We start from the raw sequence: 20,069 nt of genomic DNA on the forward strand, positions 1-20,069 counted from the left end.
GTAGCCGCGTCAGATCCTTTGGCATTTATTAATAAAAACAACTTTGCGATCCCTTTTCAAAATTAGCCAATTTTGTCACAGCTCCAACAAGTCAACTTCGACTTTTCGTACGAAACAACCTTATTATAACGTTTATATATACGCGTGCTCTTTTATTGTTACCAGGTAACCTTTCATATTCCATCATATTACCATCGGCGTTTAATCATCTAAAAACACAATTCTCCTGAAACCACCTCGGATTAATAACCGATGATTCAGATATCATAGCATTAAATGCAGAGGAAACAGAAAAATGGTAGATGGTCTAAACGGACAAAAGTTTGATGATAAAGAAAGGAGTGTTAGGAACGCTCGATAGAAAATTGGGTATTGAAAAACAGATTGAGTTACCCATGAAGGAGACCAAGGACAAATACAAGGACCAAATCCTATATTCAAAGGATTCAGGTAATTCTGGATCCGTTGAAATCTTTAGAGAATTTCTTGCTCCGAAGTCATGTTAAAATCTTGCGGAAAATCTTTCTCCATCAACCGTCGAACTTAGAAATTCCAAAATATCATCATCAATATCTTTGATATTTCTGAGGATATTTTCATAAATATTCTCGTTCGAAATTATATACCTCTTCGTGCTTCCTGTGTATCAATATATTGGAATCATTCAATAGAAAATATAGTACCGAAAAGCAGATTATGCGAAACTATGAAGAAAGCCGTGGATAAATCACAAAGAATAAGTTTGACTTCAAAGAATCCAAATAATTCAATGTCTGCTAAAGTCTATAGTGAATAACTTGCTCCTTACTCTAAACCCTTGTAGACAATAGTTTCTATCATCCTCTGATCTTAGATATTCTGAGATATTATCGTACCTTTCATTATAAATATCCTCCATATTTCTGGAGATATTTTTATAACTATTCTTATCTGAAATCATTAATCTTTTCGTGCTATCAGTATTACATCATATAGAAACTGTTAGTTTCTATATTCTGTAAATTTTCAAGCTTAAAATATGAATGTTATTGTAGTAATGATGGGAACTAATGCATGAGTTAGTATAATATAATGACACTTGATCAACGTGATTATATTACAGTAAGTCATGCTGAGTTTCTAAATGAAACGTGATGATTCACAGATCATAACGTCATCATGTGCCATGTTACATAACTCTTTCATCCTACTTAACTCCGTAACAAATCAAGAAAATGTATTCTTGATGGTTCTATCTTCCGTGATGTTGATAAATTTGAAAATCAAATCGTGCTATCACGTTCCTTCATGCTTAGAACATTATAATCATTCGAAACTCTATATCTATAAATTCTGGACCATTATTCGCTTGACTTGAAGTCGGGAAGAGAAAACAAAAGCATAGAGCTTTGAAATATAAGGGAGAATATAAAGTCCGATAACAACACATAAATTACAAACCGTGTATATCAATGTTTATCGCAACATAAAGACACGGGAGAATTAAAAACATTATAATCCCGAGGGCGAAGTAGAAGAAAGCATATTCCTCTGGTGGAAGTTGGAAAAGGAGAATGATTGTTGCGATAGTAAGGATGAGGACAAGGATCAGAACTGGATTAAATCATTTTCAGAATCTTTTGGATGTATGAACTAAGAAAGAAAGTATAAGAATGGTGAGAATAATGGAAAGGAAGAGCTTAATTTATACTGGAAATATCAGATGTAGTAATCGGGGCAGATCACCGTATTTAATTAAAGAGATCTTAATTTCCATAAATCCCGAAGAATCAGATTTTATAGATCTTCAAGATTTTCTTTAAATCCCTTAAATTCCGGAATTCAACCAAGGCAATGTCAAAAGTTAAGACGCGCCTTATTTTCTAAATTCAAACCTGACTACGTCAAAAGTTAAAAACAAATCTTTGTTTCTCATTTCATCCTTTTGTGAATAGCTTCATTCGCACTCTTCGAATAATCGAATTATTTTTATCCATATTACTCAATGATGATAAAACTCAAGTTATCAACTCATATTCGTCAGGAAAACATATTTATTGTTAGCTATGACGACCTCACTCAAATTTCGGGACGAAATTTCTTTAACGGGTAGGTACTGTGATGACCCGGGAATTTCCGACCAAATTTAAACATAATCTTATATGATTCGACTCGATAAGCAAAGTCTATTAAACCGAGTCTCATTATGTTTGAACTATTTCATGATAACATTTGACCTTTAACTATTTCCGACGATTCACAAACCTTTAATTGTAACTAAGAATGTAAATATAAATAATTATATATAAAACTAATTATATTAGTATTAATGAACTATTAAGTAATTTTGTTATTATAAAAGATAACATTTAATAACTAAAGATTTTCATTTTGAATATATATAGTATATTGTATATAAATGATTCAAACATATTTTACCAACGTTATCAAAATATTAAATGTACAATGTTATACTTTGTAGTTAATTGTTTAATATACATAATTAATCATCTACTCAACATTTAAAACATGATTTTATATATATGGTAGTATACATATATACATAAATATAACTATATATATATATATATATATATATATATATATATATATATATATATATATATATATATATATATATATATATGATTTTATACATAATTATTATATTATGTATATGTAGAAATTTATAATATATCTATGATGAAATAATGTACTATTTTAATAAATATATATAATACTTACATATATAAAACATTTATATTTTTCGTAATTACATACATAAGTATAATATAATTAGTATGTAAATAAATATTATAATATATTTATATTAAAATGCATAAATATATAATATTCAGTATATGTTACAATACATATTACATAATTATTAAATATTACATAATAATAGATGATATTAATAAATTAAATTTAAATACAAATATAGTTGTTGTAGTAATGTTATTTGTATCGTCAAATATCAATATTTGTATTCATAATATCACTTTATATCATATAAAGATGAAATTGGATGTATAAATTAGATTATTATTACTAATATTATTATTATCGATAAAATATTAATATTATCATAATTAGTATGGTATTATTATTATTATTATTATTATTATCATTTTTACAATTATTATTATCATTAATATTATATTTATCATTATTATTAATTTTATTAATATTATTAGATATTAATAGTATTGTTATTATATATTATTATTATTAATTAAAAAAAACAGTAGGGATCTATATTATACGCTTGACCTCTGTATCCTTTATCTCTATTATTATTATTTTTTTTGTTTCTTTCCTGCTCCCAACTCGTGAACCTGTGTTGACATTTTCTCCATTTTTATCAACCGATCTCTTTTATTACAACATGATTATGTATAATTGCAAATCAAATAAAAAGGAAATCCAATGGGATTAAAGAGAACAGCGATATTTTTGTTTTCTTCTTCTCTGCACGCTCCAATTTTTTTTTCTCTTAATTCAATTTCGAATAAAGTTTCAAAATCTAAAAATGCAGAAAGGTTAGAAATCTTTCTTTGAATCTATCTGCAAAATCTCAACTCTCAAATCTTTATATCGATCTTGAATTTTGAAGTCAAAGTTTAGTTTAAAAAAAGTCAACAATTGTTCTTGAGACAAATTCGCGTTCGTGTATATGTTTCTGATCAAATTGACGATTCCAGTAGTTTTTATACATGTTTAGAAAACTATTTCGTGTTATAAACATTATCTATAATGTTATCTATTACGAAATCAATTTTTTTTGTTTTGTTCCAAGAACCGACGCTGCAGTAGGCCTTTAGTGTTTTTTTTTATTTTAGAACCCAAATTATTTTTTTTTCTGTAATGTTTTGAAGCTTTAAAGGGAACCCCGATTTTTTATTTTTTTTTGGTTATTGATGTTTTGTTGAATCCATGAGACTTGTGGAGAAGAAGAGGAATAGAAGAAAAACAGTTTATATATAAAATTTAAATTCGATATTAGTACAGAGAATCAGAATTGGTGGGATGGTCGAGAGTGTTTGCGTGTGAGCATGTGGTCACGAGATCGAGTCCAGAGGACGGTAGTTTTTTTTTTTTTTTTGAAACTCTTTTCATGTGAGGTAGTTTTCTTTTCTAATTTTATTATTGTTATTATATATTAATTATTATTAGTATTATTATTATTATTGTGATTGTTTTGATTGTTATTGTTATTGTTATTATTAGTATCATACTTGTTATCATATTTGAAAGTATTATAGACATTACTATTATTATTATGATAGGTATTAATAATATTATTATTAGTAATAAACTTATCATTTTAGTATTTTATCATCATTAGGATTATGATTATGATTATCATTATTATTATTATGAAGGAAATAAAAATATATTATTATCATCAATATTAGAATTTGTACCGGTTTATAAATAATAGTATCATCAGTACATTTACAATTAATAATATCATATTTATCAGTATCATCATTAATATTTACTAGTATTATTATGATTATCATTTATCATTTTATAAATATTAGAACCCTTATTATTAACATAAGTATGGTATTAGTATTAATATTATTTTAGAGTTATTATTATTAGTATCATTAACAGTTATCATTTTCATTTTTTTTGCTATTAGTATTATCATTATTAATAAAATTATTATTATTATTAGTAAATCATTATTATCTAAATTATTATTTTAACAAATAAATCTTTTGTACACTATATATATACTTATGGTATATACTAGGATTGTATTAATAATTCACATAACAAACTAATAAAATTTCATAAATACAATACTAACCACAAATATATGTATATAAATATATTAATGTCACTATTTATATAAACGTAAATCATTATAGATATATATACATAAAATCGATATATATATAAAATATAACTTAAAATATAATATAAGTATACGTTTTAAAATAAAGGTTAGAATAAATTCTACAAAACTATAAGATATAAATAATACATATTAATAAATGAAATTTTGTAACTTACATTATACGTATTAATATATACACAATTGATATAGGTTCGTGAATTCGAGGCCAACCCTGCATTGTTCAATGACGTCATATGTATTTTTACTACAAAATACAGTATCGTGAGTTTCATTTGCCTTTTTACCCTTTATATTTTTGGGCTGAGAATACATGCGCAACTTTTATAACTGTTTTACGAAATTGACACAAGTACGTGAAACTACATTCTATGGTTGGATTATCGAAGTCGAATATGCCCCTTTTTATTAAGTCTGGTAATCTAAGAATTAGGGAACAGACACCCTAATTGACGCGAATCCTAAAGATAGATCTATCGGGCCCAACAAGCCCCATCCAAAGTACCGGATGTTTTAGTACTTCGAAATTTATATCATGTCCGAAGGAGGATCCCGGAATGATGGGGATATTCTTATATATGCATATTGTTAATGTCGGTTACCAGGTGTTCAATCCATATGAATGATATTTTTGTCTCTATGCATGGGACGTATGTTTATGAGAAATGGAAATCTGAAATCTCGTGGTCTATTAAAATGATGGAAACGATTGTTTAAGTTAAACTAATGAACTCACCAACCTTTTGGTTGACACTTTAAAGCATGTTTATTCTCAGGTACGAATGAAATCTTCCGCTGTGTATTTGCTCATTTTATAGATATTACTTGGAGTCATTCATGGCATATTTCAAAAGACGTTGCATTCGAGTCGTCGAGTTCATCAAGATTATTATCAAGTCAATTATAGTTGGATATATTATGAAATGGTATGCATGCCTGTCAACTTTCGATGTAATGAAAGTTTGTCTTTTCAAAAACGAATGCAATGTTTGTAAAATGTATCATATAGAGGTCAAGTACCTCGCGATGTAATCAACTGTTGTGAATCGTTTATAATCGATATGGACTTCGTCCGGATGGATTAGGACGGGTCTTCACACTTGCCGTTTTCGGCAACTTGGTAATAAAATCCATGGTAATATGTTCCCACTTCCACATCGAAATTTTTAGCGGTTGCAACTTGCCATACGGCTTTTGGTGTTCGGCTTTAACTTGCAAACACGTGACGCATTGCTCAACATACTTAACAACGTCGTCATGCCCGGCCACCAATAATCTTTCTTCAAATCAAGATACATCTTCGTCGCACCCGGATGAACGGAATACTTAGACTTGTGCACTTCATCAAGAAGCACCTTTCGAAATTCCCCCATCTTTGGTATCCACAATCTTCTTTGAAAGGACAACAAACCTTGAGGGCCCAACGTAATAAACTCCGTTTGCCCCACGATCCGCTCTTCACGTTTATTATGGACAAAGGCTTCAATTTGAATCTCACCGATCTTTTCGAGAAAGTCGTTAGTAATTGTCATGCGCAACAATCCTAAACGTATCGCTGGATGTTGACTCTTTCGACTTAACGCATCCGCGACTACATTCGCCTTGCCCGGATGGTAAAGTATCTCACAATCATAATCCTTCACCACATCCATCCATCTACGTTGACGATAATTCAAATCCCGTTGATCAAAAAGATGTTTCAAACTCTTGTGATCCGAATAAATCGTACACTTGACACCATACAAGTAATGGCGCCAAATTTTCAAAGCATGGACCACCGCCGCTAATTCGAGATCATGAGTCGGGTATCTCTTTTCATGTTCTTTAATTGGCGAGAGGCGTAAGCGATGACTTTACCTCGTTGCATTAGAACACACCCGAGCCCATTTAAAGAAGCATCACAATAAACCGTCATATCATCTACACCTTCCGGCAACACTAAGACCGGAGCTTGACACAATTTCTCTTTTAACAATTGAAAAGCAATTTCTTGCTCGTTTTCCCAATTAAATCTCGCGTTCTTCCTCGTCAATTTTGTAGTGACCCGAACTTTTCCATGTTTATATATATTAATTGAGATTGATATTTACATGATTAAATGTTTCCAACATGTTAAGCAATCAAACTTGTTAATACTTGATTAATTGAAATATGTTTCATATAGACAATTGACCACCCAAGTTGACCGGTGATTCACGAACGTTAAAACTTGTAAAACTATATGATGACATATATATGGATATATATATATAGTTAACATGATACTATGATAAGTAAACATATCATTAAGTATATTAACAATGAACTACATATGTAAAAACAAGACTACTAACTTAATGATTTTTAAACGAGACATATATGTAACGATTATCGTTGTAAAGACATTTAATGTATATATATCATATTAAGAGATATTCATACATGATAATATCATGATAATATAATAATTTAAAATCTCATTTGATATTATAAACATTGGGTTAACAACATTTAACAAGATCGTTAACCTAAAGGTTTCAAAACAACACTTACATGTAACGACTAACGATGACTTAACGACTCAGTTAAAATGTATATACATGTAGTGTTTTAATATGTATTTATACACTTTTGAAAGACTTCAATACACTTATCAAAATACTTCTACTTAACAAAAATGCTTACAATTACATCCTCAATCAGTTTCATCAACAATTCTACTCGTATGCACCCGTATTCGTACTCGTACAATACACAACTTTTAGATGTATGTACTATTGGTATATACACTCCAATGATCAGCTCTTAGCAGCCCATGTGAGTCACCTAACACATGTGGGAACCATCATTTGGCAACTAGCATGAAATATCTCATAAAATTACAAAAATATGAGTAATCATTCATGACTTATTTACATGAAAACAAAATTACATATCCTTTATATCTAATCCATACACCAACGACCAAAAACACCTACAAACACTTTCATTCTTCAATTTTCTTCATCTAATTGATCTCTCTCAAGTTCTATCTTCAAGTTCTAAGTGTTCTTCATATATTCTACAAGTTCTAGTTACATAAAATCAAGAATACTTTCAAGTTTGCTAGCTCACTTCCAATCTTGTAAGGTGATCATCCAACCTCAAGAAATCTTTGTTTCTTACAGTAGGTTATCATTCTAATACAAGGTAATAATCATATTCAAACTTTGGTTCAATTTCTATAACTATAACAATCTTATTTCAAGTGATGATCTTACTTGAACTTGTTTTCGTGTCATGATTCTGCTTCAAGAACTTCGAGCCATCCAAGGATCCGTTGAAGCTAGATCCATTTTTCTCTTTTCCAGTAGGTTTATCCAAGGAACTTAAGGTAGTAATGATGTTCATAACATCATTCGATTCATACATATAAAGCTATCTTATTCGAAGGTTTAAACTTGTAATCACTAGAACATAGTTTAGTTAATTCTAAACTTGTTCGCAAACAAAAGTTAATCCTTCTAACTTGACTTTTAAAATCAACTAAACACATGTTCTATATCTATATGATATGCTAACTTAATGATTTAAAACCTGGAAACACGAAAAACACCGTAAAACCGGATTTACGCCGTCGTAGTAACACCGCGGGCTGTTTTGGGTTAGTTAATTAAAAACTATGATAAACTTTGATTTAAAAGTTGTTATTATGAGAAAATGATTTTTATTATGAACTTGAAACTATATCCAAAAATTATGGTTAAACTCAAAGTGGAAGTATGTTTTCTAAAATGGTCATCTAGACGTCGTTCTTTCGACTGAAATGACTACCTTTACAAAAACGACTTGTAACTTATTTTTCCGACTATAAACCTATACTTTTTCTGTTTAGATTCATAAAATAGAGTTCAATATGAAACCATAGCAATTTGATTCAACTCAAAACGGATTTAAAACGAAGAAGTTATGGGTAAAACAAGATTGGATAATTTTTCTCATTTTAGCTACGTGAAAATTGGTAACAAATCTATTCCAACCATAACTTAATCAACTTGTATTGTATATTATGTAATCTTGAGATACCATAGACACGTATACAATGTTTCGACCTATCATGTCGACACATCTATATATATTTCGGAACAACCATAGACACTCTATATGTGAATGTTGGAGTTAGCTATACAGGGTTGAGGTTGATTCCAAAATATATATAGTTTGAGTTGTGATCAATACTGAGATACGTATACACTGGGTCGTGGATTGATTCAAGATAATATTTATCGATTTATTTCTGTACATCTAACTGTGGACAACTAGTTGTAGGTTACTAACGAGGACAGCTGACTTAATAAACTTAAAACATCAAAATATATTAAAAGTGTTGTAAATATATTTTGAACATACTTTGATATATATGTATATATTGTTATAGGTTCGTGAATCAACTAGTGGCCAAGTCTTACTTCCCGACGAAGTAAAAATCTGTGAAAGTGAGTTATAGTCCCACTTTTAAAATCTAATATTTTTGGGATCAGAATACATGCAGGTTTTATAAATGATTTACAAAATAGACACAAGTACGTGAAACTACATTCTATGGTTGAATTATCGAAATCGAATATGCCCCTTTTTATTAAGTCTGGTAATCTAAGAATTACGGAACAGACACCCTAATTGACGCGAATCCTAAAGATAGATCTATTGGGCCTAACAAACCCCATCCAAAGTACCGGATGCTTTAGTACTTCGAAATTTATATCATATCCGAAGGGTGTCCCGGAATGATGGGGATATTCTTATATATGCATCTTGTTAATGTCGGTTACCAGGTGTTCACCATATGAATGATTTTTATCTCTATGTATGGGATGTGTATTGAAATATGAAATCTTGTGGTCTATTATTATGATTTGATATATATAGGTTAAACCTATAACTCACCAACATTTTTGTTGACGTTTTAAGCATGTTTATTCTCAGGTGATTATTAAGAGCTTCCGCTGTCGCATACTTAAATAAGGACGAGATTTGGAGTCCATGCTTGTATGATATTGTGTAAAAACTGCATTCAAGAAACTTATTTTGTTGTAACATATTTGTATTGTAAACCATTATGTAATGGTCGTGTGTAAACAGGATATTTTAGATTATCATTATTTGATAATCTACGTAAAGCTTTTTAAACCTTTATTGATGAAATAAAGGTTATGGTTTGTTTTAAAATGAATGCAGTCTTTGAAAAACGTCTCATATAGAGGTCAAAACCTCGCAACGAAATCAATTAATATGGAACGTTTTTAATCAATAAGAACGGGACATTTCAAATTTCGTCAATGGAGAAGCAATCTTAGAAAAGTCTTGGATAAACCGACGATAATAACCGGCCAATCCGAGAAAACTTCGGATTTCCGTAGGCGTAGTCGGTTGTCCCCAACTCTTCACCGTCTCTATCTTCCCCGGATCTACTTGAATACCATCCTTGTTCACAATATGGCCAAGGAATTGAACTTCCCTTAGCCAAAATTCACATTTCGAGAACTTAGCATACAACTTCTCCTTCCGCAACGTCTTCAACACACTACGCAAATGATGTTCATGTTCCTTCTTGAACTCCACCCAAGACAACCCCACAAAAGCCGCATCACCCACTATATCAATTTTACCATCGAGCCAATCTTTAGCATGGCCCCTCAACAAACTAGTAACAAGCCTTGTCTTCTTCTCGGGTGGGCACTCGGTAGTGCGAAAACAACCCTCAACATCGGAGATCCAAGCCGCACTTTTCATGGGGTCGGGATCCCCGTGAAAGTGAGGAGGCTTAGTCGCCAAGAAGTTCTTATAGCTAAACTCCAACTCGCCCCCATTTTGAGGTCTAGGAAACCTCCTTTCAACTTCTTCTTTGACGGCATTTGACATTCGTTCTTGGATCATATCGACAATTTGTTCCGAAACCGACTCTTCGAGAATTTGTTTAACCCTTCGTGAGAAAACCGAAACATAGTTTTCTAGAGCGGTCTCAATCTTGGTAGTCATCTCATCTTCCTCCACATGAGAGGGACCACCATTGCCATTCGTATCCGTTCCGTTTCTCGTCTTCATTCTAAAGATTAAAAATGGATTAGACATCACCAACAATTTAATACACATATATACCTATGCATATGACCGCACACACACCACATCTAGCTCGATACTTGTCGCACGTCCTTGCTTGACTTGACTTGCAACCGTAATAGTGGTCGCGACTCATATTACGCTCACATGCCGTGTCATGCTCAAACGTATCACAACCATCTTGCTCGATGTTCAAAACAATAACACATGATTAGTAACATCATAATATAGCATAGTTAGTGAACTTATGCATCAAAGAACTAATCAAAACCCGCACCGACCCGTAGTCCTACAAGTCCCGCATATAATTCAACAACACAAAAGTCTAAGTCTAGGCGCCTATCTCAAGTCACCTAAATCCCTTAGACCATGCTCTGATACCACTTGTAACGACCCAACCCGTTAACCAACCAAAACTACGTAATAAAAAAAAAATTCGAAGCAGGTCTGCCCAGGCAGGGTGCGCGGCGCGCAGCCCTACCTGTGCGCGACGCGCACAGGGCCTGGCAGCCCGCTGTCCAACTTGTTCCATTTTCGTAAAAAGATCTAACACTTCCCATCATTTTTAGACGAAATGATTTTCACATCAAATTAGTATAAGTAAAACTAGCACGAATCAATGATAAAACGAGTTTTACATCGCGGGGCCCACATATGCCCAAAATACTATTAAGTACGAAATACGAGTTTCGACCACAAAAAGTTTAATTGCCAAACGTCACTAGAGCATGGTGTTTGGGGTTAAACTACCCAAATCTTGGTCGAACTTCCAAAAAGCTATAACCCCCGAAAGCCACTAATCCGTGCGAATACCTTTACCCTTATCCAAGCCGGATCCTAAAAAGGTAAACAACGAGAGGGTAAGCTAACGCTTAGTGAATGCAATAATTATACACATACATATATAATATACCTACTTGCATACACTTACACAAATACCTCATACACGCTAACAATTTACATAGCATACCATCGCAAGTATAACTCTAAACCCTTCAAGTTCGCAAGTTAGCACAACAATAGCATATATATAACCCGAATAATATAATATGCTACACTACAACGCGTAATTATGGTTAACCAATAATACATGGGAATGGTACTTCGAATTTCCCATCGGTGTTCATAACAACCGTTAGTGTACAACGAAATATATCACTAACCCCCAGGCGACACGGACAACGAAATATCCGTTCAAAGCAATCGTTAGTGTACAACGAAATATATCACTAACTCTTGGGCGATTTGGACAACGAAATATCCATCGTTAGTGTACAACGAAATATATCACTAACTCTTGGTGGTATAGACAACATATACCCGGCCCCTTTCCCGCCCTACAAATAGATACATTATATACACACATGTATAATCATTCCACTCACCTTGTCGACTTGGCGAGATTTCCAATAACAACTTGTAACTTCAAAGCGAATCACCTAACACAATTAATTCTCAATTAATTCACATAATAAGTTGGACTTTCCACCAACTAGCCTCACTAGTGCATTTATGACTCATTTGCACTAGAATCACTCATTAAAGGTCAAGAATCACAACTAATCACTAAAAGCTAGTGATTAAGGTTCTAAGACTTCTATCAACACATAACTAGGGTGTTTTCATACACAATTTATCCCGCTAGGTCAAACCTACCCATTTGACCCATTTCAAGTCAACCATGAACCCTAGAAACACTTTTTACTAACAACACAAGTGAGCTAGTGATTTACTAACCATTTTAGACTCATATACACCATTTATTACCTTGAAACCCTAGGTTGGTTGTTCTTGAGTCCTCATGACTCAATCTTACCCACAAATCCCCAAAATCACCAATAATGGGTTTTATGTTCATCACTAACCCAAACCCTAACCCTTAAACAAATTAAATTAAGGAAATCAAAATTAGAACTTACCACCACAACCAAAACGTAGCTAGTGAGGAGATGAATAACTTTATGACTCGAGCTAAGACCCGAAACTAGCTCCTTCTTCCTTTACTTGAGCTTTCTCTCACTCAAATGGGTTTCTCTCACTAAAATTAAATTAGAAAGATGAAGGTGGTTGAAAATGGAGTTATGATACCCCAACTACTGATCTTGTGACCTTAACTCGTTCCACAAGTGAAATTACCACAAAGCCCTTCCAAAATATCTAATTAGAAAAGGCAGAATCTGGCTACAGTGGGAGTGCGCCACGCACACCCATAAGTGTGCGCTGCGCGCACTGAGGCCTGAACAGCCTCTGACTTCTGTTTAAAATCCACCTTTATTCCCACGCTTTATGTACTCTATTTACACTTTTGTACCACAAATATTAGGGTGTTACAATCCTTTAATTAAAAGTCATTTCATTAAACATGTTTGGGGTCGGAGAAATATGAAACGTAGCCGACGTCGTGAAAACTTTCGCTGGCATGAACGATATTTTATCGAGAATGTGATGAATAATTCGGAAGAGGACGGCGATGAATTTGCTTGTTGCTCATGTTGCTCTTCATGCGCGTCCTCGGATTCGGAAACATAATTCTGCATCTAGTCGCGGTGTTTCGAGATATGTGGTTCCTTTTGTTTCGAGTTTTTGTGTGTTGTGCGTCTTAAAATCGTGAGTTGGGATGTAATCTCGAGTTAATTTTGTTGGATATATGTTCTTAATTATGTGTTTGGTAGTGGTCTCGTGTCTTGTCTAGCTCCTCGCTAGTTTTTTGTATCTTGTACTTTTATATATTAATAAAACTTACTTGCCTTTCAAAAAAAATATATATATATATATATATTTGCAACTAACACACCATTTTGTTAACAACAGTTCCATAGCTGGTGTGGGGCAGCTGATGAAAACTGGGTACCGGAACTCCTGCTTTGCTAACCAGGTTATTACTTTTAACTTTATATAGTCATTTCAAGTGACATATAAGATAAGAAGTTAATGGAGTTTGTTAATAACTGGTCAAAATGGGTTAAGTTAATGAAACAAATAATATAAAATGTTCTTAGTGCTGAAAAGTGTCCTAAATTGTTCTTTTTTTAAGTTTTTGTATATTGTCTTACGTTCTAGAATTATAGGAAAATTGTCATCTAGAACTATAGGTGGCAATCACAGCCCATTTACGACCTGAAGCTATACCAAAATTACTATATTTATTATTTACCAATTTAAAAGATTGGACAAGAAGTATTGGTGAATGGGTTCAACCCAAACCAACCCATTGTGACTTGACCCAACCCATTATGGCAGTTCACCTTTTTAATAATGTAGGTGGAGCGTTTTGTATGTCTGTACACAAGTCAAGTTTGTAATCTAGGCCTATACTCTCGAGACAAGTACTATAGGCCAAGTGAGGACTTGGTGGCCCATGAGTCGGATGAACGTTCTTTCTACAAATATGCAGCTGTGTAGTGCTTTCAAAGTTTCTCAGTTCCAAAAACTGAAAACCGTTGGTCTCAGTGGATAAGTCTGTTATGTGCTATGTTTATAATTGTAGATGGTGCAGCAATTTGTGGACTTGTTTGTTAAAATAGAATGATATTGAAACCAGCAAACTTTCAACGTGTTTGATGGGCTTTGATTGTAGGCAGAGGTGACTATGTGTGCGGGTTGGGTTGGATTCGATGAGCCAACATGGCTTCAGGTAAAATGGTTTAATAGTTTATTTTGGGGCTTTGCTTTATATTGGATTTATAGTACTACTCAGAGGCGTACCGTCGATTCCAATTTTTGATATGGACCGGTTCTATTAATAAAAAATAGGCGTTATGTATATAAAAGTTTTAAATATATGTAAGAATAAGTTCAGTAAATACTAAAAAATTAGGTTAAGTATCAACATTAGTCATAACAATATTTTTTTATAAGTACTACACATTGTTGGATTACAAGCGTACGTGTTGCACGCCTTCAAATTCCGCCCCTACTACTCTGGATGAATGATAAAAGTATATTTTAAGACCATCTTGTAGGTTTCATACTTCTTTGCTAATCGCTACCCCATTGCTCGTAAACGGGTGTCATGGTCAAGAGAGTTCCACGTGCTGATCTCTAACTAGCTTATTCATCACTCTGTCATAAGAATCTGTTATAACCTCTTTTCCCGCCAAAAGTTTAATTCAAGATTAAGTCGTTATAAATAGGTGGAAGTCTAGCTTTTCAGTCTTCGTAATAATTCTCTCTAAATCTTCGAATAGTGTTAAATCATTTGATTAACAAACTTCCATTTCGACTCGATAGCTATTTCTTTTTCCAGAGCATTTAGGTTGAGATGATTAAGTTCAATTTCGATTATACAATCCAGGTTGAACACATCAAGGGCCTGTGATTGCCACCAATAATTCTAGAAATTAAAGTACCCTTATCTTTTCAGTTTCTAGCTTATGTATGCAGAAGCTTCTTAATTAGCTTCTTTTACTGATGCTGTAAACTTTTGTTTAAGAAGGGTGTTTGGATTCACGTTTGCATATTGATTTTTTTATTATTACGTTTAGAAATCGCAAATAATCTGTTTTTAGTGTTTGGCAAGAAGTTGAAAATAATTGATTTATTTGGGTTTTGTGGACTTGAAAACGTGAAAATCATGAAGTAACTTGGGGGTGACTGTTACAAATCATGATTCCTTAAAAACAATTGCAGCCATTTACTAGACCAATATACCCCTTATAAATTACTGTAATACAAAAACACTGGTGTACTTTATTATGGTGTATATTACTCAAGTTAGCCTGCTTTTTCCTTCTCTTCGATAACCTTCTGCTAGCTGCTCACAAATTTGTTTTGACTATAACTACTGTAGTTGATTAGTAATTACAAATTTGTTATATGTGAACTTTTAGTTGCTAATGACGAATCCTTTCTAGCACAATTATTTAGTGGTGGTCAGGGATGAGTTGGAATCCTTCTACCATTTTTAGTTGCTAATGAATTTTAGTTATATAATACTAATAAAAATATTCTCTACACACTGTAGGTGCAAATCTATTTTTAATATAAGAGCATGTAATCATAAAAAAATGTATTTCTATTTTATATTTATAAATTTATAGGAATGACCCTTTTGGTAATTTTAGTCGTTAAGTTATTAAATGATCCGATTTTTCCAAACACTCAGAAACTAATTTTCTAGATTATCACGTTATTAAACAGCATAATCAAATCCAAACATCATTTACCTAAATCACGTTTTAATATAGTTGATTATTTAAGCTTCAGCACTACGAAATAAGTAAACTAAGGTTGCCCATTGATCTGATCATAGGTGTAGTACTACTCTAGATGGGCCCTAAACCTTTTCTTTACATAGATTGTCCTTATGGTTGCCCAGTGTATAGGTGTTGCACTTCTTACGTAGCGAATCTCTCAGTTTGCACTTGTTACCCAGGGAATAGATTATTAGTTAGTCTCGCACATGCTTTGAACTAGTTTTATTTATCATTTATAATTGTTTGGTTAAGACTTTTTTATATGGTATGTAGAAAAATTTTGCTTACCTAGATTAATGTATGCATTCTGGCCCAAATAAGATATGTAATATATATGAATACACTAATATTAACATATTTGTATGTTCATAATTTATATTTATGATAACATATATAATGGATATCCATATATCTTTGTATATATGTAATTCCCATGACAATAAATAATTCGTAGATGACAAATTGTTATCCATATCTGATTCACAACACATTGTCCATATTTATATTCATGTTTGTTATTCATACATTTAGATTAGTCATATCTATTTTGATGGATCGTATTGGTCGAATATTCGATAGATCGGTTATCCATTATCATCCTTGTTAGTGTAGGTGGATAAAAAAATAAGTGCAGTATGATTATTACCATATACAGGGGCTAAAATTAATGGGGACAGACGGGGGCAACCGCCCCCAGTGAATTTGCAATTTTAGTGTAAAAATTTTAGATTTTTTGATTTTGTCCCAGTGGAATTTTTTTTTTGCCCCAAATTTTTCATATTTTGTCCCAAAACATTTCTATTTTGCTCTAAAACCTTTAAATTTCACCACAAAACCTCGAAATTTTGCGTTAAAACCTTCAAATTTTACCCCGAAATTTTTATTTTTGACCAAAAAAATTGCTACGCTTTTTAAAAAAAATTACCCCCGGTGAAAAAGATTCCTGCTTCTGGCACTCACCATATAAACTAACATAACATTTTATTCTATTCCTTGTTTGTTTATAATCGTATAACCTCGCATATTTTATGATGATACTACTCCTTTTTTTCCTTTTTTTTTAGTAGTTACTCGACTGGACATCTTGGTGCTTTTTAACATCTTATTTTTCATTATTTTTTACTTTGATCACGGATGTAGTAGACAGCAGATGGTATAACTTTGACGAAATAATACTCCCTTCGTCTCAAAACAATTATCAGTTTGACTTTTAGAATTTTATTATATAATATAAAATTAAATAAAATATATATCAATGAAAATATATTTAACACCTAATTCATTGGTATAAATAAATGAGATATCGACGGAGGAACAATCATGTGTACAAAGTGCCAAACACATCTCAATTTACAAACATAAAAAGCTAGATACCCATCCAATCATAATTCAATAAAAACTCAAAAAGGCCAAAAGTTGCCAACAGTTTGAAAAGTACTCCATCCCTACCACTATCTAAAAATGGTCCACAAATTATTCTCATTCTCAGATAATCTAAAACACAATAAAACATTACTTATAAAAGTAACTATCAACTCTAAAATGATATAAAGACTTTATACTAGTCATTAGGGTGCATTACATGCCACACTATTCAAAAACTTCTTATCTTAAACATAACAATTGTTTAATAAATTCACATAAATTAGTAGTACCCAAGAGAACACAAGCACAAACACTGAAACAAAACAATGAATTCAACTCAGATGATCAAAACCAGTTCGTTAAACGCTGAAACCGGAACTGAAGAAACGAGCACAACGCTAAACCAAGCATACCAATAATAGTGCCTTTTCTTTTTACCTGAACACAAAATGCTGAAATCTGAATACCAATTAAGAGATCAATTCAACGGGATACTTATCGATACAATCAGCCCACGGACTAATACTTGACGGTTTCACATTCCTCATCGCCTTCCAAACCGCACTATTACACTTAAACCCGCTTCCAAACGCAATCTGCCAAACTCTATGACCCTTTCTTACCCTTCCTTTACCTTCAATATAAGCCAACTCATACCAAATAGAACTCGAGGACGTGTTCCCAAATCTATGAAGAGTCATTCGTGACGCCTCAACATGCACAGGCAACAACTGCAAATTCTTCTCAAGCTCATCAATAACAGCTCGGCCACCAGCATGTATGCAAAAATGATCAAACGCTAACTTAAAATCAGGAATATAAGGCTTCACTTTATCATTAAACAATTTCTTAGCAATCAAAGTACAAAAGAACAAAAGTTGTTCACTAATCGGCAACACAAGCGGACCTAAAGTCGTGATATTAGTTTTCAACGCACCACCTGCAATCGCCATCAAATCTTTCGATAACGAAACACCAGTCTTACCATTATCATCTTGTTCTTGATAAACACAACGAAACGCTTTCTCGTCTGCACCTTTATGAGTTCTTACAACATGAACAAGCTTATACTTACTTCTCGACTTATCGCTCGACTTATTCGATAACAGAACAGCCGACCCCCCAACTCTAAACAAACAATTCGGAATCAACATAGACTTCTTATTCCCAAAATACCAATTTTGTGTGATATTCTCAGTACTCACAACAACTGCGTAAGTATTTCGATTGACTTGTAACATGTCTTTTGCAAGATCAATAGCAATAACACCTGCACTACATCCCATTCCACCTAGATTGAAACTCTTAATATTCCCTCTTAACTTATACTTATTCACAATCATGGACGATAAAGATGGTGTTGGATTAAACAAACTACAATTAACAACAAGTATACCAATATCTTTTGGTTTTAAACCAGTTGTTAAAAATAAGTTATCTAAAGCACCAAACATGACCTGTTCTGCTTCCTCCCGGGCCGCGGCCATAGTCGGCCTGGGAGGAATAGAATGCATAGCTTCAGGTACATAAGTTTCTTCACCTAATCCAGATCTTTCTAAAATCTTCCTTTGAAACTCTAAACTAGAATCATCGAAATCACCAGTTAACCTAGAATGCTTCATAAACCGTTCGTACGGCGCTTTAAGGTGATCAGGTGCACGATAACACGAGTAATCGATTAAGTAAACGGGTTTAGGTCGGGTCAGGATGTAAAAAGTGGATCCGAATACTAAAACAGTTGAACAAATAATAACGGAAACGAGATTATACTGTAAATGAATCCATAATGTGTGTAGATCATTAGGGTTCATTTGAGATGCGTTGATTAAAATAATAATCATGATAGGGATTAAACACAGAGTTAATAAATGAGAAATTAAATAATGGTAACCTAATTTGACGTACTTGAGATTAACGGACTGAAGGAAATCAGGTAACCGGCGGCGGTGATTGATCTGAATACCGACGGCCGGAGGGTTCAGATTTGGGTTTCCGGCCATGGTGGTGGGAGGGATTCGAAAAAGTCAAAGATTGGGGAAATTGATTTATTTGTTTAAGTGATATTGAAAAGAGTGATATATATACTGTGTGTACATTTTACTTTTTGGTGAAAAGTTTGAATGATGAGATGAGGAAAAAAAACAGGACTCCCCTAGCAAAAGGTACGTTTCCTTTCCGATACTCCGTAAATAAAAAAAAAAAAAAAAAATCGTTGTTTTTTTTTTTAATACAAATAATTACTGCGTCCTACGGACTATATTTTTTTTACCCTAATATTTTCCTTTATTTCAACAAAAATATTTACATTTATGTATACTTAATATTTAGGGATTTTTTAACGCGTTCCCTAGGGTATATGATTTGTGAGGTGACGGGTGAGTGGAGGATGATTAGGAGTTGAGATGTAAAGTTATATTATATATACATATACATATATATATACATATATCTAATAGACAAAAATGATGAATAGTAGAGGAGCATTTTCGTTTTTTCACATTTTTTTACTAAATTTCATTTCACCACCAAAGCCCTCTAGAGTTTTTTTCAAAAATTCAAATCGACCCCTAAATAAACTCCAC

At 32.6% G+C, this 20,069-nt stretch overlaps 1 protein-coding gene and 1 long non-coding RNA gene across 2 annotated transcripts in view; one reads left to right on the forward strand and one right to left on the reverse strand.

Annotated features, from left to right (window-relative positions):
* LOC139904246 (uncharacterized) overlaps nucleotides 1-14,600 on the forward strand; it is a 37,465-nt gene extending 22,865 nt beyond the window's left edge. The window contains exons 2-3 of the long non-coding RNA XR_011778712.1: nucleotides 13,739-13,802; nucleotides 14,189-14,600. This is a non-coding gene — a long non-coding RNA (uncharacterized lncRNA). The remainder of the gene's footprint in view (nucleotides 1-13,738; nucleotides 13,803-14,188) is intronic.
* A 3,065-nt stretch (nucleotides 14,601-17,665) lies between these two features.
* LOC139841585 (3-ketoacyl-CoA synthase 4-like) lies at nucleotides 17,666-19,550 on the reverse strand. The gene has a single exon (XM_071831799.1). The coding sequence runs from the start codon at nucleotides 19,485-19,487 to the stop codon at nucleotides 17,958-17,960; it is 1,530 nt and encodes a 509-aa protein (XP_071687900.1). The 5' UTR covers nucleotides 19,488-19,550; the 3' UTR covers nucleotides 17,666-17,957.
* Nucleotides 19,551-20,069: the final 519 nt, after the last annotated feature.

Source organism: Rutidosis leptorrhynchoides, chromosome 4 (assembly GCF_046630445.1).
Source record: "Rutidosis leptorrhynchoides isolate AG116_Rl617_1_P2 chromosome 4, CSIRO_AGI_Rlap_v1, whole genome shotgun sequence".
Classification (NCBI taxonomy): Eukaryota; Viridiplantae; Streptophyta; class Magnoliopsida; order Asterales; family Asteraceae; genus Rutidosis; species Rutidosis leptorrhynchoides.

Coding starts and splice junctions, on each gene's coding strand:
- LOC139841585 (XM_071831799.1), bottom strand. CDS start 19,487: ATGGCCGGAAACCCAAATCTGAACCCTCCGGCCGTCGGTATTCAGATC.